Raw genomic sequence first — 26,209 nt, 5'->3', positions numbered from 1 at the left:
AAATTGAATAGTCATATCATCGGTTCCCAAAGCATTCGATTAATTCTAAATATTGCACATTGTAATTCGTCCGGATATATATTTCTAAAGTTAAGGGGTTTGTTACGGCTATCAAAGTAAGTACTATTTATTTGGCTAAAATCAGGTACGTTGTTAGAAGTAGAAGAAGTAAAATAATTATTCAACAAACTAGGATCTATATCACAGTTGCTATCACATATAACTAACCCTTCTTATAGTATTACGAGCCATAGTCATTACTGGATACCTAGCCGCACATCATTATTATTGTACCATCATTCTGGTTTGCCATATCTACTTATTTTCGTTTTCTTAGGAACATGCCTGTTAAACCAAAGGCAGAGTTTTTCATTTAAAACTGATAGCTTTAAATTCGTTTCATTAGGACAGTAAATTGACGAAAAGTCAGTAAGCAATATATCGTTTACCAAACTTTCTATATTGACAGAGCTGCTGGTAGGCAGCCGATATTGCAAAAGCATGAATGCATGTTTAGAATTAAGTGCAGGAAAGTTGAACTGGCTGCTCTGAATCACGGAGTCGGTGCAACTAACAAGAGTGTAATCAATAAGAGATAGAGAGTTTCGAACTAAGTCGTAGTGCGTAGGAATGTTGTTTTGGAGGACGGAAAGATTGCAGAGTTAAATATTGGGTTGCCCAAAAAGTAATTGCGGATTTTTCATATAGTTGGCGTTGACAAATTTTTCCACAGCTTGTGACTCTGTAATTGCATTCTTTCTTCTGTTAGTTATCAGCTGTTACTTTTAGCTTGCTTTAGAAAAAATGTGTAAAAAAAGTATATTTGATTAAAGTTCATTCTAAGTTTTATTAAAAATGCATTTACTTTCTTTTAAAAAATCCGCAATTACTTTTTGGGCAACCCAATACTTTCTAGAACCTAAAATATCACAGTTAATCTCCTAAAATAATTACATTAGAGTATCTATCAACGATATCAGAAATCACATTTTCTAAAACATCTAAATCTCCATTCGGCAAATATACAGTTCCCACAACTAATTCATCCATTCCAGAATTGATTCTTAAAAACAAGGCTTCACAATGCCTAGACTCAGAAGATGACAAGAGAACTTTTGCGTTAAGATCTTTTGAAACATTCATACCGACACCCCCGCCGCGCATTCCACTCCACATCAGCTCTAAAAAACTTATATCCAGAAATGCTGACAGCCTTAGTGGTACATAAGGCTTCAGCCATGTCTCAGCTACACCAATGCTTAATAAATTATTTATCTCGTAAAATTTTGAAGACTAACGGGACGGTTTCAAAGATTGTGCATTGAAATAGTCGATGTTCAATTGGTTCTGATTAGAGCAAAATTGTCTTAAAAATGAGTCATCACTGATAATCTCACCGATGCAATTAGCCGCCATCACAGTGTCCGTTACAACTAAAGTTAAAAAGTTTATTAAAAAAGCAAAGAAAATGAGACTAAAATAACGTTAAACATATTAAAAACAATCATATCAAAAATAGCTGACTAAAAATTAATTTCAGTAAACTAAGACCAAAATCTAGATAATACTTGTCGAATTATTGAAAAAGAGCTCAATAATTCGACAACTAACCCTCCCTCCCTACCTTATGTAGATAATTTTATGAAAGAGTTTTGTATCAATCACTCAACAAAATACCAGGTTAAAAAAGCTAACCTTTGTTGTCATTCGCAGGCCTATATTTATTTTAGAATTTTTGAGCTATAAACATAAAAATATAGTGTAATTCGGTAAAATTTTAGTTAAATGGTTTTTTTTTGTCGACTTATTGTGTGTTTGGACAGCATCAGTGTTTTGCAGGAAGTTTGCTCCTGTTCTTAAATGAAATGTTCATGGGCAAAATTTGTGTTTTCTGTTATAAGTGTTTTTACGCGATCTTACAAAAATTTGCAAATAATTTAATTAGGGTTGCTACATGCAACATGTATCTAACATCCATGTGGTATGAGTATAGTCTTTAACATTGGCAATTTGTGATCTCGTAAATCGTCTATCTTTGGCCAGCATTGCGGTAAACCGGTTGAAGAAAAACAAGGCAGCAATAGCCGATGGGTTGCCGGTTAGAAAAGAAACCTGAATAGGACTTTGGCAAAATTGCGTATTGCAAATTGCAAATTTGATTGCTGTCCGATTAAAGTTTGAGCTCAATGACCAGAGACCTTCTTTTAATAGACGAGTCCGAAAAGCCTGCGCAGTGTCATGCCTCTTTGGGGAAAAGTTTTTACGTGGCATTGTACCTCACTAATGCCAGTAGCATTAAGAGGGGATAACCACAGCTGAAAATTTTTGCTGATGTTCTCGTCAGGATTTGAACTCAGGCGGTTAGCGTCGTAGATAGATATGCTAACCACTGCGCTACGGTGTTCTCTCATTAGCAACCATTTAAAATACAATTACTTCATTTGGACAAGCCATTTGTACCTCATATAGTATGTAAGAAATGCTTGGTATATCCACGGTTGTGGTCCAGTTCAAGAACCGATGTCTTAAGGATCGTATCTCCTATGATTTGGCGATAAACTAACACAGCACTAACAATTTTTGTTAAATTTATTGGACATGGGTGCGTATGTTTACTTCTCCATATTTATGCCCCTATAGGTCATACATTATACGCCACCCTGTTCATTAATTTCCCATTTTAAAATACTTGCAAAAAATTATTTGTTAATCAAATTATCAAATCATGTGTGCTACGGACCATGCGATATCTCTTTTTCCACTGGAACATAACCGTAGACATAACATTTAAAAGGAGGAACTCGTGGCTTGTACTGATTGGGTGATTTTACTTTAATGCAATGCTCATATGCAATTTCGAAAAAGTTCAATAAAGGACTTTTCACATTCACTATAAGTATAGCAAAAACTATTTGGATAAAGCACACACCTTCCTTGCGATTTCATATCGAAAACACTATAAAATATTTTTAGTGTCCAAAATAACGAAAACCAGTGTAAATATCGTAAGTAATGTCCTTAAGCTATATCTTCAAACCATGAGTTGTTATCGAATTTGTAAAAAAGGCGACAATTTCAGATAGAAACACAAAAAAACTCAGAGGAAGCAGCCAGCTTTTTCATTTTGTTGACCAGTGATATTAATGCGACTTTAGACCTGGAAAACAACCATTATGTGTAGTTGGTGTTTCCGAAACTTGGCTAAAACCAAGTATACCGTCGAGTCGATTTTAAATTTCGGGATATTCTTGTTGCAGGAATGATCGTCCGTGTGTAAGAGGTGGGGTATTGCTTTGTTTGTCTCTAAGTCTATTAAGTACAAAGTTGTTTATAGTGGTAGTCAATATGGGATTGTTGAATTTTTATTTGTAGAACTTTTACTTGGTTCTAGAAATGTTCTTGTTGGTGTTGTATATCTTCCGCGGGGATATTTTCGGGAATTTGAAAGTGACGTTGCTGATGTTTTGGTGAGATACTCTGACGTCATAATTTTGGGAGATTTCAATAATAATCTTTTTGATTTGTCGTCTTCTTATAGTGTGCGCGAAAGTTGTGTGTCAATTGTCCACAACTCTCTACCTACTCATTTTAGTGCTGTACATAATTCTACTTCCTTTCTCGACTTTGTTCTTGTTAGTGATCGTAGTTGTGTCTGTGTTACTAACCAGGTTATTTGTATCAGTATATCGGACCATGCGTTTATTTTCGCGTCCCTTAACGTTTCAGTCCTTAATGTTTTGCAGTTCTTTGAATATGTTGATTATAATGCTTTGAGTTGTGATGATTTGCAGGAAATTGTTTCGTCTACTGATTTTTCCGCTTTCCGCCACTAGTGACGTTGACTTTCAATGTAGTAGTTTTAGTAGCTGTCCGTTTCCTATAAAAAAAAGGGCGATAAGGACTAGGAGTGAGGATTGGTTTAGCAATCCCCTCATTTCACATCATCTATCGCTTCGAGATTTAGCTTTTAATCTTTCTTGGAGAATAGATTAAGTGGCGAATTTTTTGTAGAGCCAGGAATAAGGCCAAATCTGTTATGAGAAAAGTTAGAAGGGAAGCGAATGTACTGCAGTTTGAGGGCAATAAAAGCACAAAGCAGTTATGGGCGTTGTTAAAATCCAATGGACTTGGCAGTTGCAAGTCGTATGATTGTGATTTGAATGTGGAGGATTTGAACACGACCTTTAATAGAAACCAATTGGACTCCCAAAGTAGTTCTCTCGGGAAGTATGCTATAGTGGTTTTGCTTTTCAACGTGTGGAGTTGTGGGAGTTGGATAAGGCATTTTCTGCCATTAAGTCCAATGCAGCAGGTGTAGATGGTTTCTCATTAAAATTTCTTAAGAAAGTCTGTCCTCTTGTGTCTTGTCATCTGTTACATGTTTTGTTAACTTCTTCTTTTCCGTCCGATTGGAAATTAGCCAAAAAAGTGCCCGTTGGGAAAAAAAAACAGTCTTATTACGCTCTGAAGGAGTTCCGTCCGATTTCTATTTTACCTATTTGTTCAAAGATTGTCGAGCATGTTATTAAATGTCAAATGTCTGGCTATTTGGAAAGTAATCGTTTTATTTGTGATGCCCAGTGTGGATTTAGGCGAGGTAGGAGTACAGCCTCGTTGTTGTTGGGTTTGACAGATTCTATCCGGTCAAACATGGGTGGATCACGATTTTGCGTGCTATTGCCTTTAGATTAGGAAAAGACATTTGACAGAGTGGGTTGTGGCCTTCTTCTTAGTAAATTAAAGTCCGTTTATAAGTTTTCGACCAGTGCATGTACAATGTTATGCTCGTTACAGGTAGGAGCCAGTTTGTTTGTGTTGATGGTAAATGTATTAGTGTTCTTTTTGTGAAGAAGCGGTGTTGCTCCGGGTTCAGTATTAGGTCCGCTTCTTTTTGTGCTATTTGTCAATGATGTTTTTTCTCGTCTGGATTGTTGGTGCACTCCATTTGCATATGCTGATGACATCCAAATGCTTTTTAATCGGTTTTTGAATGTTCTTCAGACAAAAGTTAATTTGTGTGGATGGCGGAGAATAGGTTCAGTGTTAACGCTTCTAAAACTAAAGCCCTTTTTTCAATGGGCTGTCACAATATTGTTATTGTAAGATATAATAATGTAGATATCGAATTTCTGCAAAGCGCTGATTGTCTGGGTGTTCAGCTGGATGACAGGCTTCGGTTTGATCGGCACGCTAGTTTCGTGGTGTCTAAGATTAACTTTTCTTTAAGAAGCCTGTAAACCACGAGTTTATATTTACCGCTCTTTGTGAGGGAGCGTTTGGCGCATGCATTAGTTTTGCCGGCCATTTTATATTGTCTGGAGGTGTACTCCATAATAATATGATTCGTTTCGGTTGCGGTGTAGGTCGTCGTGTTCATATAACACCCCATGTGTGTCGTTTTCTCGGTTGTGATTTCCCGTCGTATGTTAATTATCGTTTGCTGTTGTTTCTTTTTAAGTTATTGAAATGTCGGTCTCCTATTTTTCTTGTTAATGAATTTAATTTTTGTCATTTTACCAGAAGTAATCAGTTAGTTCTTCCGAGGGTAGATAATTTTTTGAGCAGTACTTTTTTTTGTAAGAGTTGCACGTTTGTACAACTCGTTGCCTGCGGATATAAAAAATGTCAGTTTTTCAACAAGATCTTTATCAAATCGTCTTTGTCTACACTTTCAGCGCTTCTAATTTTTGTGTCAAATTGTCAACAACTTTAACTATGTTATATAGTCTTACGGATTGTTTTTTTTTATCGTGCGTGTTGTTAATTTATTTATTTTTTGATTTTAGTATTACTTATTTTTTCATTCTTTTTTATTGTTTAGTGATTTTTTTTAATTATTTTTTTTTTTAGCTGTTTTGTTTATAATTCTTGATAATTTGTTTTTAAAGCCAAGAGTATTATTGTGATGTTTTTGTATATTTTGGTTTAAGTATTAGTTATTATTGTCACTTTTTTTTATTATGCTTTAATCATTTTTTTAAATTTATTACGTTGATCTTTTTTGAGTAGGATTTTTTTTAATCAGTTATTAATTTTTTATTAATTTGTTTTTTGTTATTGTTATTTAGTTTTATCTTTATTTTGTAAATTTTCCATTTTTCTAAGTTTTTATTTTTAATTGAGTAGTTTTTTTAACTTATGTTAGAAAAGTACGTCTTACGCATTTGCTCATTTGTTTCATTCATTCAAAATTGGCTGTGCTTTATGTTTGCTTCAGCATTACAATGTCACTTCTGGTCAAAACAGGGATTCCTTGAATTCCTTTGAAAGAATCCCGTAACCTTATTTTTTCTGTTAGAGAGCAAAGCTTTAACAATCGTAAGAATAGAGTGGGAAGTAGGTTAGGCTAGAGAATCTTTATCATTGTGTTTATTATCAATTATGCTTATTTGTCAAGACGTCTGTCCGTATTTATGCTATGAAATAAAATACTTAGCCATTTAACCAACAAATTAACCTATTTATTAGTCTTATTTTAACTAAATTGAAAACCAGCCGGGTGTACCAGGACGCTTTTTGTTGCGATCCAAAAATTTCTTAAAACCTTCTTTTGAATCGTCCATGGCTTTATCTTCAGCTTTCTTGGTTTCTTCCTTCTTGGCAAATATATCAGGAAATTTGAACTCCATATCTTTTGGCTGTAAGAAATTAAAGAAATAGAAAATGGAAAAAACAGACATTAATTCATTGCATGAAGTCGTTGGAAATGTGATTCAAAAATTGATTATGCCAATGAGATATAGCTTCCATATTACCGATATCTTTCAGTCATTTTAAATTAAAATTTTTACGAAAATTGCCAGTAACAATATAGATCAGAACGATAGTTGTGAGCACCACACAGGCTGGAGCATTGAGGTCCAATTTGTGTGGTGTTTACGAGAAGCTTAGCTGCGAGCTACCGGGCGCGTCCACAGGTTGCGGATAGTGAAATGCTCCATACGGATTAGCTGCAATGGCAGTCGCGAACAATCAGCGGTATCGGGCGGAGGGTCTCAGTGAGAGGCCGGGTGGCACCGGCTCTTGCACAAAGGCGGGTTATTGACGCCTTTAAATAACCAGCGGCTACACTGTTTCCGCGGCGATCGGCCCTTTGGACCGGAACGAGCTTGCTCAACTTCATGAGCTTGAAGAGGATCGCCCCCTCTACATGAAAATGTGACTACAACACCAACAACCGGAACGAGTTTGCTTGATATAGGAGTTCAATATTCAATCCCAATTTCAATTACCAATCCCATGGCATACATACCGGATTGACCCCATGAAGTCCTTCATCGACAAGGTCTGCCGCCTCAGTTTACAACACTGCCACCTCAATAACAATCAATTTCAGAACTTTTGCCTTATCCTGAAATTTGAAGCAGTGAGCCCCTTGTTGTTGTAACACTGAGGCGGCAGCCCTTGTCGATGAAGAACTCCATCGGGTCAATCCGGTACGTACAACCGGCTGCCATAGGATTGTTGTTGTTGTTGTTGTAGCAGTGTGTGGTACACTGAGGCGGCAGCCCTCATCGGGTCAATCCGGTACATACAACCGGCTGCCATGGGATTGCAAAAGTTACAAGCTAGACCCCTTGTAACAGTAATTGGCCCATCGCATCCATGGTTTAATTCAGCACTTAACGAATACACAGAAACGACAAGAAGTGAAATTAGTTTAGTTATCCCCGGCGATTTTTTAAGTTAATAAATTGGTATTTTTTTGGAAAACCTACCAAAAATTTAGTTCAGCCTGTCAACCTACCAAGAGAAAAAAACCTACCAATTTTGAGAGGAACTGTAGTGTACATATGGTTTATGGAACTTTCATATGGAACATTCTATGTCCAAATGACAGAAAATTGTAGTAGGCCGAATATTTTATTTTAAAACTTTTTCTTTGAAAGAAATGTCAGACTGAATTGAATTTCATTTTTGGTGTATATAATTTTTCATTTTGAATTCAAATTTCAAACTCTTCAGTCGTGATAATAAGAAAGATTTTCTCAAATATAAAATTTGAAGGAGGAAACATTCCAGAATTATTTCTCCTAATAGAAATTAATATATCGATTGCTAAGGAAGTTTAGCAGAAAGAGCAAGGAATTGCCTCATTTGGATATCTGGTTTGGAGAGTTTTAGTATCGCAATCCATCTTATAAGGGCGGACAGCCCCATTAAAAGCATATTTGGGTGCACATTTTGAGTCCAGCATTTTGGTTCAAAGGTTCTTTTTCCTATTCAAGGAAGTTTTCAAATATATTTCTATTGGATTGTTGGAGTTTGAAAAAATTTATTGTGGCAATAATTGTGTATCTCCCTACAACTAACTTGGACAGTCATATAGTTCTGGTATCCTTAAGGGTACCAGAACACTACCCGGATTTTACTATTCCATCAATGGATGGAACATTTTTGGAACATTTTGACAAGAAAATCTAAGAAAAAATTAAATTTCAATATAATGTCATATCAAGTTTTAATGGAGCTTAAATAGGAATTTACCTCATTGAAATAGATTAAGTTTTCACCTTATTTACTACACATATTCATCTTTAACCAATTGTACTCGAGCATCTCAAAACTTTAAGCCCTCTTTTGCCATACTAAACTACCATGTCAACAACGATCGTCAACTGGCCAGATGACAACGTGGGACAATTGTGGTAAGTCATTGTTTATTATCACTTTCATTTGTTAACGGTTTGGAATGCTCGAACTTTTAAAACAAAACAATCATTTTATCTTTATAGCATTTCAATAAGATTTACTAAATTAAATTCATAACATTTCAATTTGGAATTAGAAATACTGTCAGACATTTACATTAATAATTTATACTGCTTTTAATTTTTCATTACACCCTAATACACATTTTATTTTCCATTTATTGTCATTGAATTACTGCATTCTAATTAATCTATCCCACTCAATCAATCTTATGTATTTTTAATAATTTTTTGAATATATATCAAAATGTTTTTGTAAACGAAAGTTTTTATTCACGAAAGGTTCGGTACTCACGCTAAAGGACACTCTCGAGGGCAGTTAGATATTTAGATACTTTTCTGTACGGCAGGGTGGGTGTAAGATACAATGTGACCAATTGACATCTGGTGTCACGCCTTCATAATAACGTCATTCTCCTTCTTTAACTATCTATGCTTTTCCTTTCCATCTGTCTATTAGTTTTCAAGAGCTACCTAAAATTTTCTTTATATGTAATCGCATCCATGCCTATTTCTGTTGGAGAAAGAACGCCCCCAAGACTGAGCACGGCTGGGGCTAGTAGGTAGCCAGTTCCAAGGGGAATAGGGCCATTATATGGTAGATCGTTACATAATTAAATGGCGCCCAACGTGCTCAGTCTTGGGGGCGTTCTTTCTCCAACAGAAATAGGCATGGATGCGATTACATAAAGAAAATTTTAGGTAGCTCTTGAAAACTAATAGACAGATGGAAAGGAAAAGCATAGATAGTTAAAGAAGGAGAATGACGTTATTATGAAGGCGTGACACCAGATGTCAATTGGTCACATTGTATCTTACACCCACCCTGCCGTACAGAAAAGTATCTAAATACCTAACTGCCCTCGAGAGTGTCCTTTAGCGTGAGTACCGAACCTTTCGTGAATAAAAACTTTCGTTTACAAAAACATTTTGATATATATTCAAAAAATTATTAAAAATACATAAGATTGATTGAGTGGGATAGATTAATTATAATGCAGTAATTCAATGACAATAAATGGAAAATAAAATGTGTATTAGGGTGTAATGAAAAATTAAAAGAAGTATAAATTATTAATGTAAATGTCTGAAAGTATTTCTAATTCCTAATTGAAATGTTATGAATTTAATTTAGTAAATCTTATTGAAATGCTATAAAGATAAAATGATTGTTTTGTTTTAAAAGTTCGAGCATTCCAAACCGTTAACAAATGAAAGTGATAATAAACAATGTCTTACCACAATTGTCCCACGTTGTCATCTGGCCAGTTGACGATCGTTGTTGACATGGTAGTTTAGTATGGCAAAAGAGGGCTTAAAGTTTTGAGATGCTCCAGTACAATTGGTTAAAGATGAATATGTGTAGTAAATAAGGTGAAAACTTAATCTATTTCAATGAGGTAAATTCCTGTTTAAGCTCCATTAAAACTTGATATGACATTATATTGAAATTTAATTTTTTCTTAGATTTTCTTGTCAAAATGTTCCAAAAACGTTCCATCCATTGATGGAATAGTAAAATCCGGGTAGTGTTCTGGTACCCTTAAGGATACCAGAACTATATGACTGTCCAAGTTAGCTGTAGGGAGATACACAATTATTGCCACAATAAATTTTTGCAATCTCCAACAATCCAATAGAAATATATTTGAAAACTTCCTTGAAGCGGAAAAAGAACCTTTGAACCAAAATGATGGACTCAAAATGTGCACCCAAATATGCTTTTAATGGGGCTGTCCGCCCTTATAAGATGGATTGCGATACTAAAGGGTGATTTTTTTGAGGTTAGGATTTTCATGCATTAGTATTTGACAGATCACGTGGGATTTCAGACATGGTGTCAAAGAGAAAGATGCTCAGTATGCTTTGACATTTCATCATGAATAGACTTACTAACGAGCAACGCTTGCAAATCATTGAATTTTATTACCAAAATCAGTGTTCGGTTCGAAATGTGTTCATTCACCGTTCAGCGATGAGGCTCATTTCTGGTTGAATGGCTACGTAAATAAGCAAAATTGCCGCATTTGGAGTGAAGAGCAACCAGAAGCCGTTCAAGAACTGCCCATGCATCCCGAAAAATGCACTGTTTGGTGTGGTTTGTACGCTGGTGGAATCATTGGACCGTATTTTTTCAAAGATGCTGTTGGACGCAACGTTACGGTGAATGAACACATTTCGAACCGAACACTGATTTTGGTAATAAAATTCAATGATTTGCAAGCGTTGCTCGTTAGTAAGTCTATTCATGATGAAATGTCAAAGCATACTGAGCATCTTTCTCTTTGACACCATGTCTGAAATCCCACGTGATCTGTCAAATACTAATGCATGAAAATCCTAACCTCAAAAAAATCACCCTTTAAAACTCTCCAAAACAGATATCCAAATGAGGCAATTCCTTGCTCTTTCTGCTAAACTTCCTTAGCAATCGATATATTAATTTCTATTAGGAGAAATAATTCTGGAATGTTTCCTCCTTCAAATTTTATATTTGAGAAAATCTTTCTTATTATCACGACTGAAGAGTTTGAAATTTGAATTCAAAATGAAAAATTATATACACCAAAAATGAAATTCAATTCAGTCTGACATTTCTTTCAAAGAAAAAGTTTTAAAATAAAATATTCGGCCTACTACAATTTTCTGTCATTTGGACATAGAAAGTTCCATAACAATAAACCATATGTACACTACAGAACCTACCAAAAACGGCAACACTGATTAAATGTCCCGTTCACCCTTTAAAATGACTGAGGATAAGAATGATTCTGAAGAAGAATTTGAATGTACAGGGGGTCGAGGCTTGTGTCATCCCTTAACCTGTTTCTTAGTGCTATCATAGCTTCCGGTGTCTGGAAAATGGGCCCGAGTAAAGGAGAATCGTACAGACCTATCTCTCTTCTCCCGCTGGTAGCCAAGACGCTTAAAAACGTTTCGTCAATTAAGCGTCTATCTCCGAGCACTCTCATAGCTTCCGGTGTTTGGAAAATTGACGCTCTAAGGACTTCTCCGAGCCTAGATTGAGAAATTCCATTTGCTGAGCACTAGCACGGATTCTGTAAATTGGGTCACGAATTATCTGTGTGGTCGCCAGTCATTTGTGGAATTTAGGGATAAGAAGTCGAAGCACCGTAGTGTGAGACAGGGAGTTCCCCAAGGTGGGGTGATATCTCCGGCACTGTTCAACCTCTATCTATCCTCCATTCCACTCCCTTCATACGGCATAGAGATCGTATCATATGCAGACGATTGTACGATCATGGCATCAGACCCCACACCCATTGTTGACATCTGCGATAGGTTGAACGTCTACCTCAACGAACTTGCCTCATATTTCGCTCCAAGAAATCTGAATATATCTGCCACCAAATCTTCAGCCACATTGTTCACTATAAATACGCGTCAGGTGAATACTGAGCTGACTATGATGGTGATGGAGAAATGACTCCGACCATCAAGTTTCCCAAAATACTTGGCGTCACATTTGACGGCTCTTACACATTCTCCCCACATGCCACAGCAATTTGCGATAAAGTCAAAAGTAGAAACAAGGTCCTCAAGTCACTTGCTGGCAGCACTTGGGGTGCAGACAAAGAAACCTTGTTGACCACGTACAAAGCAATTGGCCGGTCTGTGGTAAGTTATGCAGCACCAGTGAGGTCTCGTCAACTTTGTAACACGCAGTGGAATAATATTCAGATCTGTCAGAATGTCGCCCTCCGAACTGCGACGGGCTGTCTTCTCGTTCCGGCAGATGCAGCCGCCTCAACTCCTACAAAGCAAGGATGGATGGCGACGTGCAAGATGTATGTCCCGATTGTAACCAGGGACCGCACGATACACGTCACTTGTTTAACTGCCCGGCCAGACCCACTCGACTCAGACCCAGATCCCTGTGGACGCACCCCATCTTAGTCGCGGAGTTCCTGAGTCTTGACACTCAACAGAATCAAGCAAACGAAAGATAGAACACAATAAACTGCTACAACAACAACAACTATGTTTGGTCGCCCGTTTCCTCTTTTCCACACCCTGCACATGGTATCGAGGTCGCATCGTATGCGGGCGATTGTGCCATCATAGCTTCGGTTCTTCTCGTTGATGACATCTGCGTTAGGTTTAACATCAAATCGCCGTTCATGCCGGTAAATTCGCTGCAAGAAACTAAAGACATCCGCCACCAAATCTTTATCTGCGATGTTCATTCTATCGTCAGCGAATATACGTCGGGAGTAGAATGTGAGTATAGAAGGCGTAAGAATTCTGACTACTACTACACACAAAGCATTTGACCCGTTTGTGATAAACTTATTGTTGTTGTAGCCACCTTTATGATTTACCACCCGGCACGGGATAGATGTGAGCACCACACTGGCTGGAACATTGAGGTCCAAACTGTGTGGTGTTCATTGCTGCCTCGAGAAGCTTAGCTGTGAGCTATCGGCGCGTCCACAAGTTGTGGATAGTGTTCCATACGGAGTAGTTGCAACGGCAGTCGCGGACAATCAGCGGTGTCGAGAGGAGAGTCTTAGTGAGAGGCCGGGCGACACCGGCTCTTGCACAAATACTGAGTGCCTATGATGCTCGATATGACAAGGCGGGTTATTGGCGCCTTTAAATAACCAATGGCCACCCCGTTTTATGGCGATCGGTCCGTTGGACCGGAACGAGCTTGGTCACCTTCAGGAGCTTGAAGAGGATCGCCACCTCTATATGAAAATGTGGCTACAACAACAACTATCCGTTTGTTTTCTAATCACCTAGTGACAATACAGCAAAACGGTAGACCCCTTCAAACGGACAATCACTTACCTTTACATTTAACTCTAATTTTATCAAAAGTACAATGACAAAACTCACCATAGTTACATAAGCTATCTTCATGTCATCGTTTTTAGTCACATAACCATAAGTGGAATCACGCTTTGTCGATCCCATTGCAATACGGGTGCGTACATCCATTACAGGAATTTTATAGATCTTCTCCAAGTAATTCTTGACATCATATTTGGTCATCTCCATTGATACCGAGAAGGTAGCTACATTATTGGGCTGCGGCTCTGTTGGACGTATAAGTTTCATCCAGAAGTTTGGCAGGAAAACACGTAACTGTGGATTGCCACGCTGATAGATGGGATACCAACGAGTTGACATATTGTAAGTAACAAACTAAGTTTTTAAAGCAAACTTATTGTTAAACTTAAATTGTTGTGATTAAAGTTTTGTATTTTTTCTTTTTGACCTGAACAGCTGATTTGCTTTGTTGCATAAACCCGTACCAAAACCGGCAATGGGTGGTTACCTTTACAATACAACTGTGCATTTGTTTATAATTACTGCACGTGCATGAACAGCTGGTATTATTTGTTTTTAATTGAAAATACTGCTTATAGTTGGAAATTCTATATTAAAATAATAAAAGCATAATGACCAAGATTAGGAAGGGCAAATTAAAACAGAAGCATGCTGCTCCTGCTAATTTAACGCGCAAAGAATTACGCAAGCAAAAATCTCAACAGAAGAAAGAGAACAAGCGCCTATTTTTCTCTAGCAAAACTGAGGGAAAAAATATGGTGGCCCAAGCTAGAAAGGAAAAGGATATTAAACTCAAGACTAGTATTAAGAAGAAAAATAAGAAGACTAAAGTTGCAATAGATCCAAAGGATATGCCTTTGGAACAGCTATTATCTGGTGAGGTTGATTCTGATAACAATGAATCGCTTGCGTCTGATTTTTCCGACGTAGAAGTGGATGCTTTATTGCCGGCTACCTTGAAAGTGAAAAAGGTAGCTGTTCAAAACAAGCCTAGCCCAGCCATCAAAAAAGCCAAGTCACAAACCTCAAATCGACCCAACGTCGAGGAACAGCATCGGCGCGAACTACTTCGACAAAAGGATCTTGAAAATGCTTCACGCAAGCAGCGTGTCAAACAACTAAAGCTCGAAAATGAAGAAGAAGATAAGATTATTGCCAAGTTGGAGAAAAAACTGGGTTTGAATAAAACCAAAAATAAAAATCGCATGGCTAGGAAAATGTTCAATGATGGTTTGGATTTTGCTTTGGAGCTATGCTTGGATGATGGTGAGGAGGAAGAGAAACAATTGCTAAAGGAGAAGCGTAAACAAGAGCTGAAAGAGCAACAAAAGGAACCTTCGTGGAGTGACGAAGAACAAGATGAAGAGAGGTTTAATGCAATTTTTGGCAGTGGCGGAGAGAGCGAAGCGGGTTCAGAGGAGGAAGAAGGAGGAGAGCTAGAACAGAGTGAGGATGATTTAAACGATGATGATGGTGAAGACCAAGGAAGTGAAGGGAAAAATGACTCAGATAATGGAGATGATGATAAAGTAGAACAGGGCGATGCCAGTAAAAAAGATGAAGAGTGTAAGTATGGCTGCAAATTGCATATTAAAACTTTTGTAATAGGTATGCAAATTGATACTTTTATTAAATTTGAGCGAATTGAATGCCCTTTGCCCTTTGGGGAGCGGGACCCCCGTAGCAAAGAAGTTAGCATGTTCGCCAATGACGCTGAACGCCTGGATTCGAATCCTGGCGAGAACATCAGAACAATTTTCAGCTGTGGTTATCTCCTCCTAATGCTGGCGACATTTGTGAGGAATTTCTCCATTTGAAAAAATGGTATGGAAGCCATGTAAATAATTTTACCCAAAAGAAATATCACCTGTGGCACACCGTTTGGACTCGCAGGCACCTTATCAATGAGCTTAAACTTGAATCGGACAGCACTAATTGATATGTAAGAAGTTTGCCCATGTTTCTTAATGGAATGTTCATGGGCAAATTTGCATTTGCAAGTCTTGAGAGCTTTCGACCAATCATTCAGACCTAATGGATTATTTCTGGTGTAACTACAGAAGCCGAAGAACTATCTGCCTCCGCATCTGGCCGCCATTTTCACAGTGTGCCTAGGATTTGCATATACTTCGTAAGTATGGCAGAAGGCAAGGGTGGTATTCATACCCAAGCCCGCCAAGGCAAGTTATGCGACAGCAAAGGCCTGTAATTCTATAAGCCTTACGTCCTTTCTGCTCAAATCCTTGGAACGTGCTGTACGTGCCACGATAAAGAGTACGACATCCAGCGGACTGCTCATATATATACACAGCATGCGTATGTCAAGGGAATGTCGGAAGAGACTGCCCTGTACGAGGTTGTGCATAATAGTAAAAGCCTTCGATGTCAAGAAGTACACATTGGCGGTATGCATTACCATCGAGGAGGCTTTTAACAATGTACGGACCGACACACTGATCCAATACTTAGACCGATTTCTTGGTGACTGGTTAAACCATATGCTTAGGAACAGGTGGTAAATTGAGGGTCCCATGATATAAAGACCAGGGAAAAAGTGGCACAGGGGCATTATATCGCAAAGGAGCCTGAATCCGAGGATTGTCCACTGGATCTACAGCAACGTGATTGTATTAACCTTGCAACGTAAGATAATACAATAGGTTCAGACACTTGACACACTTTGTCTTCACATTGGCGGGGAGTTGAGGATCACGCCCACTAGGACATTTAAAATTATTCTAGTTATCCGAGCCATAGACACACAGATTAAGTGTGAGGCAGCCACTGCGGCTAAGGCAATAAAGGCGATGGGAGAAAATAGATAGAGTATAGTATCCGGTCATACCATTACATACATATATACCCATGAACATTCCATTACGGAACAGGGGATACTTCTCTCGTATCAAAGAGTGCAGTCCTATTCGAGTTTTAGCTCAATGATATGGAGACTTCTTCTTATGCTGAGTCCGAACGGTGCCGATTAGTGAAACCGGTTGTTACAGAAGCTTCGACATGGCTGAATTCCTTACAAATGTCGCCAGCATTTGTATGGGGACAACCACCGCTGAAATTTTTTTGATTTTCACGACGGCATTTAAACTCTGGTGTTCGGCGTCATAGGCGGACATATAAACCTCTGCCCAACGGTGGCCTCTATCGCGGAAGAAATAAAAGAGGTTTTCTATCGGATAGCTGAGACAACACTTGAGGTCGAGTGCGAGGCACTGCTGCCAGCGACATAGCCTTGTATTGACGGTTGTTGTTGTAGTCTCATTTTCATGTGGAGGTGGCAATCCTAGTCAAGGTCCTGTAGGTGAGCAAGCTCGTTTAAGTCTAAAGGACCGATCGCCGCGGGATCAGAGTAGCCATTGGTTATTTAAAGGCGCCAATTACTTGTCAATAACCTTGTCATATCGAGCATCATAGGCACTCAGTATTTATGCAAGAGCCGGTGCCGTCCCCTAACTGAGACTCTCGCCTCGATACCGCTGATTATCCGCGACAGCCGTTGCAACTTCTCCGTATGGAACATTGCACTATCCGCAACTTGTGGACGCGCCCGGTAGCTCGCAACTTAGCTTTCCATGACAACGATGAACACCACACATATCGGACCTCAAAGTTCCAGCCTGTCTGGTGCTCTCAGCTAACCCGTGCCGGATGTATTGACGGTTGTTGTTGTTGTAGCAGTGTGTTGTACACTGAGGCTGCAGACCTTGCCGATGATTCCATCGGACCAATCCGGTACGTACAACTGGCTGGTAATCTAGTATTGCCATCTGGAGCTTATACAACAAGGATGGATCAAAGCTCGAGTGCAGAGTGGGTCTGGGGGTCTGCATTGAGAACCCAGGAACTGAGATCTGTTTCCGGCTGCATGACCATAATACGGTCCTGCAGGTGAAAATCCAGGCAATCACGGAATGTTTGAGATGGTTGTTGTTGTAGCAGTGTGTTGTACACTGGGGCGGCAGCCCAGCAGATGAAGAACTCCATCCGATCAATCCGGTACCTACAACCAGCTGCCATGGGATTGCGTGATTGAGATGGTATGGTGTTAACGCAAGGACGTCGAGTGTGAACATCTCTACGCAGCTAACTGATCATCAGAGCTATAACGACCAAGATGGCAAGGTCACGAACAGGATTGAAGTGTAAGAAGTAGACTAGCCCCTTCTCTGAGGATGGCATGTATAGCAGCAGAGGATTTGTTGAATTCCAAGCCTTTTGGGGTTACGTGTCCACGTGCGCTGTGAAACAACGAAACAGTAGTTAGGATGACGAAAATTGCACTGGGAGATCCGGACCATGAGAAAACGATGCTATAATTGAAAGGAAGTAAACAATATATACGATTATTATTCCCCGCCATATCTAATTATATTCAGTTTGATGTCTTGTAATGTTGTAAGTCATATATTAAATCGTCTTTGTTGACGTTTCAGGGTCGCTTGAATATTGCCCTCTTAAACTGTAGAAGTATTAAACTATCTTTGAAATTAGATGAGCTTAAATGTTCCTTGAAAGACAATATATTTGGAGTATTTACAGTTTCTGAGACTTGGCTTTCGGATGGCATATCTAGTCGTGTGGTTTCTATTCCTGGTTATAAGTTCTGCCGAAATGATTCTCAGTTTGCTGGCAGCGTAGGGGGAGTTGGTGTGTATATTTCCAATGGATTGCGTTACAAAATTATCTTTAAAATGTGTGTATGTCATTGTGAGTCTTTTTTTTAGATTGATTTCGCCAGTGCTACGGTTTTATTTGTGGTTTATTTACCCACCGGCAATCTTGACCAGTTTGAAAGTTATCACCGTGATCTGTTTTCCCGCTATGAGAATGTTGTTGTACTTGGTGACTTTAAATGTAATCTGTTTGTGATGCTTAACACACAAGATCAACATCCCTTATTGTCAGTTAGTGATGCATCTTTAATAAATTTCGCTGATCAAGTGCAATGTCCTTCAATTTTTGGCCACTCATCTTTTCTAGTCTTTCTTTAAGTCACCGGAATACATTGAGTTTAGAGATTACCGCAACATTAACTGAGATCGTTTGTTTTCTTCTTTAAATTTTTTTGACATCGGCCTTATTTTAGGTGCTCCTGAATGTTCTTGCATAGGGCTTCTTTTTAGTGATCTTTTCTCGTGCGTACCCGTAGTTAGAAAAAGGATTTGTAGTGCTGATAAATGAATTGAATCAAGAGAAATAAGGCTTGCTAGGTCGATTCGTCATCTTTCTTATTTTGCTTTCCAGTGTGACCGTTCGGACCAGAATTTGAGGGTCTACTGCAAATACCGTAATAAGGCAAAATCTGTAATTCGTAAAGCAAATAGAAAGTACTTTTCAAAAATTTTTTGGGGCTTGGACTCTGCTGACATGTGGAGATGTCTCAGGAGTTCCGGATGTTTGGGTGGCGATTGCGAATATGTTGATATTGTCAAAGACTTCTTTGCAACCAGTAATTTTTCGAGTGACGGGTTTGTATTTGAAAATTTTTCTAATTCTACTTCGTCTTTCACATTTCGCTGTGTTAACGAGCTTGGACTTTTCGAGGTTATATGCAAGGTTAATTGAAAGTCCATAGGAGTTGATGGCATCCTTATCAAATTTGTCAAAACAATTTTTCCTTTTGTATCAAACATTATTTTAGACCTGGTAAATTGCATTTTGATGTCTTCCTCATTTCCTACGGCCTGGAAAAGTGCCAGAGTGGTTCCGATCCCTAAGTCTCGAGTCGTTTCTGCGCCTGATGATCTTCGACCCATCTCTATCTTACCGACGTTATCTAAGGTTGTGGAGCATATTATAAAGGAACAGATTTTACTAGTGACGCCAAATTTGATTAGTGATTCGCAATATGCATTTCGGAAAGGATTAAATACAACACATTTGCTTCTATCTTTAACTGGTCTTATTCGAAGTGGTATTAATAGTGTACTAGTCTCGCTTGATTTGTCGAAGGCATTCAACTCTATTGATTTTCGTAGGTTGATAAATAAGCTTAGGGAAGAATTTAAATTTTCCTTATCAGCCTGAAAGCTAATATTTTCATACCTAAGTAATAGGACACAATTTGTTGTTTTAAATGAAGCTGTTTCCAAATTGCTTCCTCTGCACTCTGGTGTACCTCAGGTTTCTGTTTTGGGGCCCCTTTTGTTCATTTTTTAGTTTAATGAACTTTGCCGTTACACAAGCTCTAGGGTGTGTCGAACTTTTATTTTTGCTGATGATATTTTTTGCTATTCAACTCTAATACTTCATCCATGGAGATATTCGAAAGTGACATAAATGCACCGACCGTTTCACGAATTGGGCTAGTCAAAACTTTTTAGCTGTTCATGCTTCCAAATCAAAAGCATTAATGTTTAAGGCCTCTAGGCACAATCTTCCTTCTTCTAATATTTTCTTGGGCCATGATTGTGTTGAGCTAGTTGAACGGCACAGATGTCTTGGTGTAATCGTTGATACTGAACTCTCTCTCACATACCACATTGATGCACTATCTGGTAGGATATGGGCTTCGCTACGTAGAATTTTCTCAACAAATATATTTCTGCCTTTTCGGGTTAGTAAACAGTAAGCTCATTCCCTTTTATTGTCTCAGGTATTATTTGGAATTGAGGTTGTGTCAGGGTCTAATTTGCGGCAGTTGTACAAGTCAGGCCGTATTGTTACCGTTACAACTCGGTTTCTTTTTATGTTCGGTTGAGAAATCCTATATCATGCCATTTGCATCGTTTTCTAGGCTGTTCCTTCAAGAATTTTATTGTTTATCGTACCCTTCTGTTATTTTACAAGTTGATGTTAAACTCAAAACTTAGGTACATGTGCCAAACATTTTCGTTTTTGCGTTGTTCTAGAAATGCCCAATGTTATTCCTAGAATGAGGAAAAACACTTTCGCTAAGTCCTTTGTGGTTCGTATTGCTACAATAGATTCAAACAACGTATTTCGTTTAGAGCTTTTACAATATTCATCAACTGCTCCTTGAACCAGAAAGATAGATATCTATGCTGTATTTTGTCATATTTCCAACTGAATGTACATATAACTTACAATGGCTTTATAAGATAATTTTTATGCATTGCAGTATGCTGCTCACACACTTTTCTAGATCAATCTTAAGATTCGGTACATTCTTTTGGTTACGGCGTACTGGGCCTGTAAGTTTTCTATTACGCGCTTTTATAACTTTTTAGTATTTTGTGGCTGGGGATCCAAAATGTTGTATTTATTCTAACTAGTACCGCACCGATTTTGCATCGGTGGGGTAGGGCATGCGGGGAAGACGATAAGACGTTGGAGCATTTCCTTTGTCAGTGCCCGGCTTTCGCATCCAACAGATACTGGTACTTAGGTGGAGACACAATATCAGACATGAACCAACATAGGGGAGTGGTATTGAAAACAATTAAGGATTTTGTAAGTAGCACGGGATTCCTAACTTAAAATTTTCTTTTTAGAGGTTACTTTATAGGTTTTACAGCGCACAACACGCCGATTACTGGCTTAGATGTATCTCCATAGCGACATGAGGCGGATTAATATCCGCGCCCTCTTTTCTTACTTAACCTAACCTAAAAGTTCGGCCGGGATTGTAACCTGTACATTCAGAGCATCAGCCAAAGTGATTGCCGTCATTTTAACGTTCAAAGGCAACAATACAACATTCGAAAGATGCACAGAAGATATCCATCGCCACAACAATATGCATTGAACATATGCATTGAAAAGTCAATGCTAGAGTGACAAAGAATCGAACTTGGTTATGACTGGTACTATGTTCGTTTTTCGCGACATTTTTTCGTGATTATTTTTTTAGATAATAGATTTTTAAGGAAAAAAAACTTGCTGATTTTATTCAGTAGGACATTTTTGCATTACTTATGAAAAAATTTTCATAAATATTATATGTTCTCATTGAGATTTTTGTTGTGTTTTAAAAAAGTAACCGTGAAAAAAGTGTGTTTTTAACTGTGGAAAACGAATATAGACCAGCCTTTAGTCGTGATCATTTTGAAGGCGCATGTTTGCTTAAACATACTTGGTTTGTGTAGTATCCCGTTCCATTGCAAAAAATCATCGACCATTAAGCTTGCCTCGCAAAAAAATTGACTGATTATATTTTTGCTATTTTTCAGATAAGGAAGACATTTACGGTCGGAAACGTGACAAGGATGGTAATATAATTAAGGAAAATAACGAAGGTCCTCAAAAATACATACCACCCCATCAGCGTGCCTTACTTGCAGCCAAAAACGACGACAGGCAAGCAGAAATTCTTGAACGCCTTCGAAAACAATGCAAAGGCCTATTAAATCGACTATCCGAAGCCAATCTTCATAAAATTTCTGCAGGCATTGAGGAGTTATATATGAAAAACTCACGATTTAATATGAACGAAACCTTGAATAAACTTCTGCAGGAGGTTTTGATAAGCCAGGTTATGAGCAACGAAAGAATGGTGCAAGAACATATGGTGTTATTGGCCTATTTGCATGCTCATATAGGCAGCGAAATTGGAGCACATTTTTTGCAAACGTTTATAGAACTATTCGATGCGTTTCTTAAAGATGTTGAACAACTACTGCAAGAAGATAAACGTCTTAACAATGTGGTATTGTTACTGAGTTACATGTACGTTTTCAAAATTTTCGAACATCGTTTGCTGCTGGAGATAATTGATCGTTTATCTAATCAATTAAATGAGAAAACAATTGAATGCCTACTGCTGATATTTCAGTCGGTGGGTTTTAAATTACGCAAAGATGACCCATTGGCCTTTAAACAGATGATGCTAAGCGTTCAAAGTAAAATCGCTGCAGCGCCCTTGGAACTCAAGGAGAATCTGAGACTTAAATTTATGGTGGACATTTTAAATGCGGTTAAAAACAATAACATAAATAAAATACCCAGATTCGATCCTGAACTGCATGAAAATCTAAGGAAAAAACTGAAGGCTATGCTGAGAAATGACAAATATGTGATAACACTCAACATAACTATGGAGGATCTCCTGAGAGCTGACACTGTTGGCAAGTGGTGGGTTGTTGGTTCAGCTTGGACTGGTAATATTAGTGAAATGGCAGCAGCCCAAAAGAAACAACAAAACGGAGAAGCCGTTGTTAAGAGCGAACGCTTTTCTGAACAGTTATTAAAGCTGGCCAAACAGCATAAAATGAACACCGAAGAGCGCCGCAATATATTCTGCGTTATAATGAGCGCTGCGGATTATATAGACGCGTTTGAAAAAATTCTGCATTTAGCGGTCAAAGATTTACGTTCCATTGCTTATGTCATCATACATTGTTGTCTCAATGAAAAAGCTTCCAATCCCTATTATGCCCATTTGGCTCTCAAGTTTTGCAATTATAATCGCAAATATCAACTGGCGTTTCAATTTGCTTCGTGGGATCGCATCAATGAAATCGATTCGCTTAACAAAATACAAGTTCGCAATTTGGCACGATTTCTGCAGCACTTAATTTTGAATAACGGTTTGCAATTGTCAGTTTTGAAAATTATTGATTTCTTGCAAATCGATAAACAAAGTTTTGCACTGATGAAAGAAATCTGCAAGGGACTCTTATTGGCAGCAGAAGAACAAGATATGTATCAGGCATTCGAGCGTCTGGCCAAGAATAGCAAATTACAACAGTTTAAACAGAGCATACGCTTGTTTCTGCAACACTTTATGCTTAAGGAACAGGGGACAACGCTGAAATTATCGGATGACCAAATGGAATTGCTGCGGAGGCGAGTTGAATATGTAGATAAACTTTTAGCTTATGTAGAACTATAATTAAGGAATAAAGTTAAGAAAAGCTGTGTACTTCACTTACCAAATTTCTGCAAAATCAGGCAAAAATTCAATCTTTTTGAGTTCGTAGAAGACAAATCGGGAGGTTTATATGGGAGTCATATTAGGTTATCAGACGATTTTGACATACTTCACATATTGGAGATCATACAAAAATGTTCCGTGCAAAATTTCAGTGACGTGAGACAAAAATATAAGCTTCTAGGAACTCACGGAATCAAATCAAGGGACCCCTTTATATGGGAGCTATATTCAAGTCTGAATGAAATGGGCCATTTGCAATCTCTAACCGTCTATATCAATAAAAAGGATCTGTAAGAAATCTCAAGCGGATAACATTACTCGTTAGGTCGCTATCGTAATTTCGGCAGATGGAGGGACGGACTTACATAGCTATAACGACTTAGAATGTCAAGACCATCAAAAATATACATATGTTAATATCATATCAATGTTTCGAGGTGTTTCAAACGAAATGACTAAATTAAGATACCCCCATACAATGATAGTGGCCATTAAAAAACAAAATTTCCTTCAAAATAATTTATACTTATAATTTTTCCTATGCTACAACATGAAACATGGTCGAAAAATAAAAAAAATTTAATTTAATTCAGGTTTACAATATGTTTCTACCAAAAGAGAAATTCAGTCGAATATCTGCAAAAGATCTCGCGCTCTTTGGTACTTTACAGAATTGACCAATTCCTTTTTTACCGTCTCATCGTCGTTATTCTCACATTTTGTATCGATTTCGTCGATAACATCATTGGCAATTTTAGTTATTTTTTCCTTAGCAGCTCCTTTACTTCCTCCTAGATATTCAAGTGCAACGACCCATAGGTCGGGACTCATCATATGCTCCTCCAGCATGGTTTGCTGTATTGAAATTTGTCGTAGTTTTTCGAATTTCCATACATCACGGGAATCTTTCCACTTTTTCAGATATTCTTCATTGCGTTGTTTTTCCTTCTCCATTGACTGGCCCTTGTGGACTTCCAACAATTTTAAGTGCTTTTGTTTTTTCTTTTGTCGTCCTGTGACTATAGCCAAATTGTTTTCAGGTTTTTCACTCTCCTTTAACTGCTCCAATGTGGGCTGCTGTATATCATCCTCCTCATTGTCATTTTGTTCATCTTCCTCGTGGCCAGTGTCTTCATCGCCAGCATGAGACTTGGTACGTTTCTCTTTGATGACACCTTTTTCCTTGTTTTTACGTTTTTTAGATTTCTTCGCACTCTCTGCATACATAGAAACAAATATTATTATTTTTGTCATTGAACAAAAAAAATGGGGAATAGATTTTTTCGCCATTGGTGTCTAGAACACTTACCTTGAGGTGTTTTCTCCTCTCTGTCTTCTTTGTCTTGAAGTGTAGTGTTCTCCAAAATTATACTTTTATTTGCTATTTCATCCTCATGCTCGGGATTGGGATTTTTCCTTTTCTTTGCTTTTTGTTTTTTAACTGCAGATGCTTCCAATTTGGCCATGATTTGAGGACTAATGTTTTATTATGAATTTAATAAACAGACTAACTTTTGGAACAAGTAGAGAAATGATATGTAACATATGATCAGGATTGACGATGTTCGCATTTCGGTCGTTCCTAATGGGACATCTACAAATGAAGATGAATCGTGCATCAACCATTCATATGTTTTTGTAATCATGGCTGAGTAATTGAAAGGTTGTCTCACGCGACATGTGGTATCAGCGGATCAGTAGGGGAATTCAGTAGTTTTTTAAGAAAAAAATTGTTTAGCTAACAAGTGATAACAGAACAGTTTACGAATTTGTTATTCTGCAGGTTTCACTATTAGAAGGCAAAGTTACTTGCGAAAACATAAAGTGGATAGACCCCATGAACATCATAAAGGATGTCATATCTGCAGGTTGAAAGTGTCATCAAATGTCAAGACTGTCAAATATCTGGATAATCCCTAATTGACATTCAAGGCGGATTTAAAAAATGGTCTCACGCAAACAGCTGTTAACAGCCGGCAGGGTTTGACGGTATTAAGATGTCAGATTTTTGTTTGCACTCTCTTTGTTGTAATCGTCTCTGTTCTCTGCTTATTTACGCACACGTATTTGTTTGGGTGTGTTGGCAAAACGCCGATCAGCTTGATAGCAAGATGGCGGATTACACCATATGATTTGTGGTTGTTGTACAAATGAGACCACCTTTAATTGTTTCGCCATGATTGACATTTTAGTTTTTATTTGCATTATCATGTGTGTGGCAGCCACAAGATCAAAAGATTTATGATTGCAAAATGCAAATTTTGCCCATGAACATTCCACTAAGGAAAAGGGCAAACTTCTAACATATCAATGAGTGCAGTCCGATTCAATTTCAAACTCAATGATAAGGGGCCTCCTTTTTATAGCCGAGTCCGAACGGCGTGCCGCAGTTGTGTCGCACTTTTGAAAGAAGTTTTACATGGTATGATACTTCACAAGTATTGCCAGCATTAGGAGGAGAAAACCACCGATGAAAAATTTTCTGATGGTCTCGCCAGGATTCTAACCGATGGCCTCCAATTAAAGACGTGTAAATATAAACTAAAACAATTAAAATGTGAAAAAAGGAACAAAATTTAAAATCCAAACCAAGCATTTGAAGTTCTAGTGGGATTTGGAAACAACTCTGGAGTTGGACAATTTCATCAACTGGGCAAGTGAACCAACCTTCTTAATTCAACCATGAAATAGGAGAAAACGTTAACAAAGAATGAATGACAAAAAAAAAGAGAACAAGTTGACAAACTCAATCGCAGATGTTCAAAACTAAGTATGTGTTTTCCGACTTTCTAAATGCGCTAGGTGTACAGATTAGAAATAATCGAAGAAA

At 38.0% G+C, this 26,209-nt stretch overlaps 3 protein-coding genes across 3 annotated transcripts in view; 1 reads left to right on the top strand and 2 right to left on the bottom strand.

The window, feature by feature from the left end:
- Window positions 1-6,337: 6,337 nt before the first annotated feature.
- LOC106082473 (large ribosomal subunit protein uL23m) lies at window positions 6,338-13,984 on the bottom strand. The gene is made up of 2 exons (XM_013245015.2): window positions 13,575-13,984; window positions 6,338-6,638 (listed from the first exon to the last, which is right to left on the bottom strand). Exons 1-2 carry the CDS (start codon window positions 13,866-13,868, stop codon window positions 6,480-6,482), a joined length of 453 nt encoding a protein of 150 aa, XP_013100469.1. The 5' UTR covers window positions 13,869-13,984; the 3' UTR covers window positions 6,338-6,479.
- On the top strand, window positions 13,975-23,392 carry LOC106082472 (nucleolar MIF4G domain-containing protein 1 homolog). The gene is made up of 2 exons (XM_013245014.2): window positions 13,975-15,095; window positions 21,677-23,392. Exons 1-2 carry the CDS (start codon window positions 14,141-14,143, stop codon window positions 23,335-23,337), a joined length of 2,616 nt encoding a protein of 871 aa, XP_013100468.2. The 5' UTR covers window positions 13,975-14,140; the 3' UTR covers window positions 23,338-23,392.
- Window positions 23,393-23,883: 491 nt separating this feature from the next.
- Window positions 23,884-26,209, bottom strand: part of LOC106082467 (putative uncharacterized protein DDB_G0292636) — a 31,929-nt gene continuing 29,603 nt past the window's right edge. Inside the window, exons 2-3 of the mRNA XM_013245008.2 lie at window positions 24,689-24,973; window positions 23,884-24,596 (exon numbers count right to left, since the gene is read on the bottom strand). Coding sequence (XP_013100462.1) covers window positions 24,004-24,596; window positions 24,689-24,845 — 750 coding nt within the window. The 5' untranslated portion in view covers window positions 24,846-24,973 and the 3' untranslated portion in view covers window positions 23,884-24,003. The remainder of the gene's footprint in view (window positions 24,597-24,688; window positions 24,974-26,209) is intronic.

This window comes from Stomoxys calcitrans, chromosome 1 (assembly GCF_963082655.1).
Source record: "Stomoxys calcitrans chromosome 1, idStoCalc2.1, whole genome shotgun sequence".
In the NCBI taxonomy this organism is placed as follows: domain Eukaryota; kingdom Metazoa; phylum Arthropoda; class Insecta; order Diptera; family Muscidae; genus Stomoxys; species Stomoxys calcitrans.
This window is presented reverse-complemented; position numbering and strand designations above follow the sequence as displayed.

What these genes read in the sequence shown, in the direction of transcription:
- LOC106082472 (XM_013245014.2), top strand. Translation starts at nt 14,141, where the DNA reads ATGACCAAGATTAGGAAGGGCAAATTAAAACAGAAGCATGCTGCTCCT. An exon ending in CAGTAAAAAAGATGAAGAGT is followed by an intron (nt 15,096 to 21,676) that starts GTAAGTATGGCT and finishes GCTATTTTTCAG; the next exon opens with ATAAGGAAGACATTTACGGT.
- LOC106082473 (XM_013245015.2), bottom strand. Translation starts at nt 13,868, where the DNA reads ATGTCAACTCGTTGGTATCCCATCTATCAGCGTGGCAATCCACAGTTA. An exon ending in AGATAGCTTATGTAACTATG is followed by an intron (nt 6,639 to 13,574) that starts GTGAGTTTTGTC and finishes AATTTCTTACAG; the next exon opens with CCAAAAGATATGGAGTTCAA.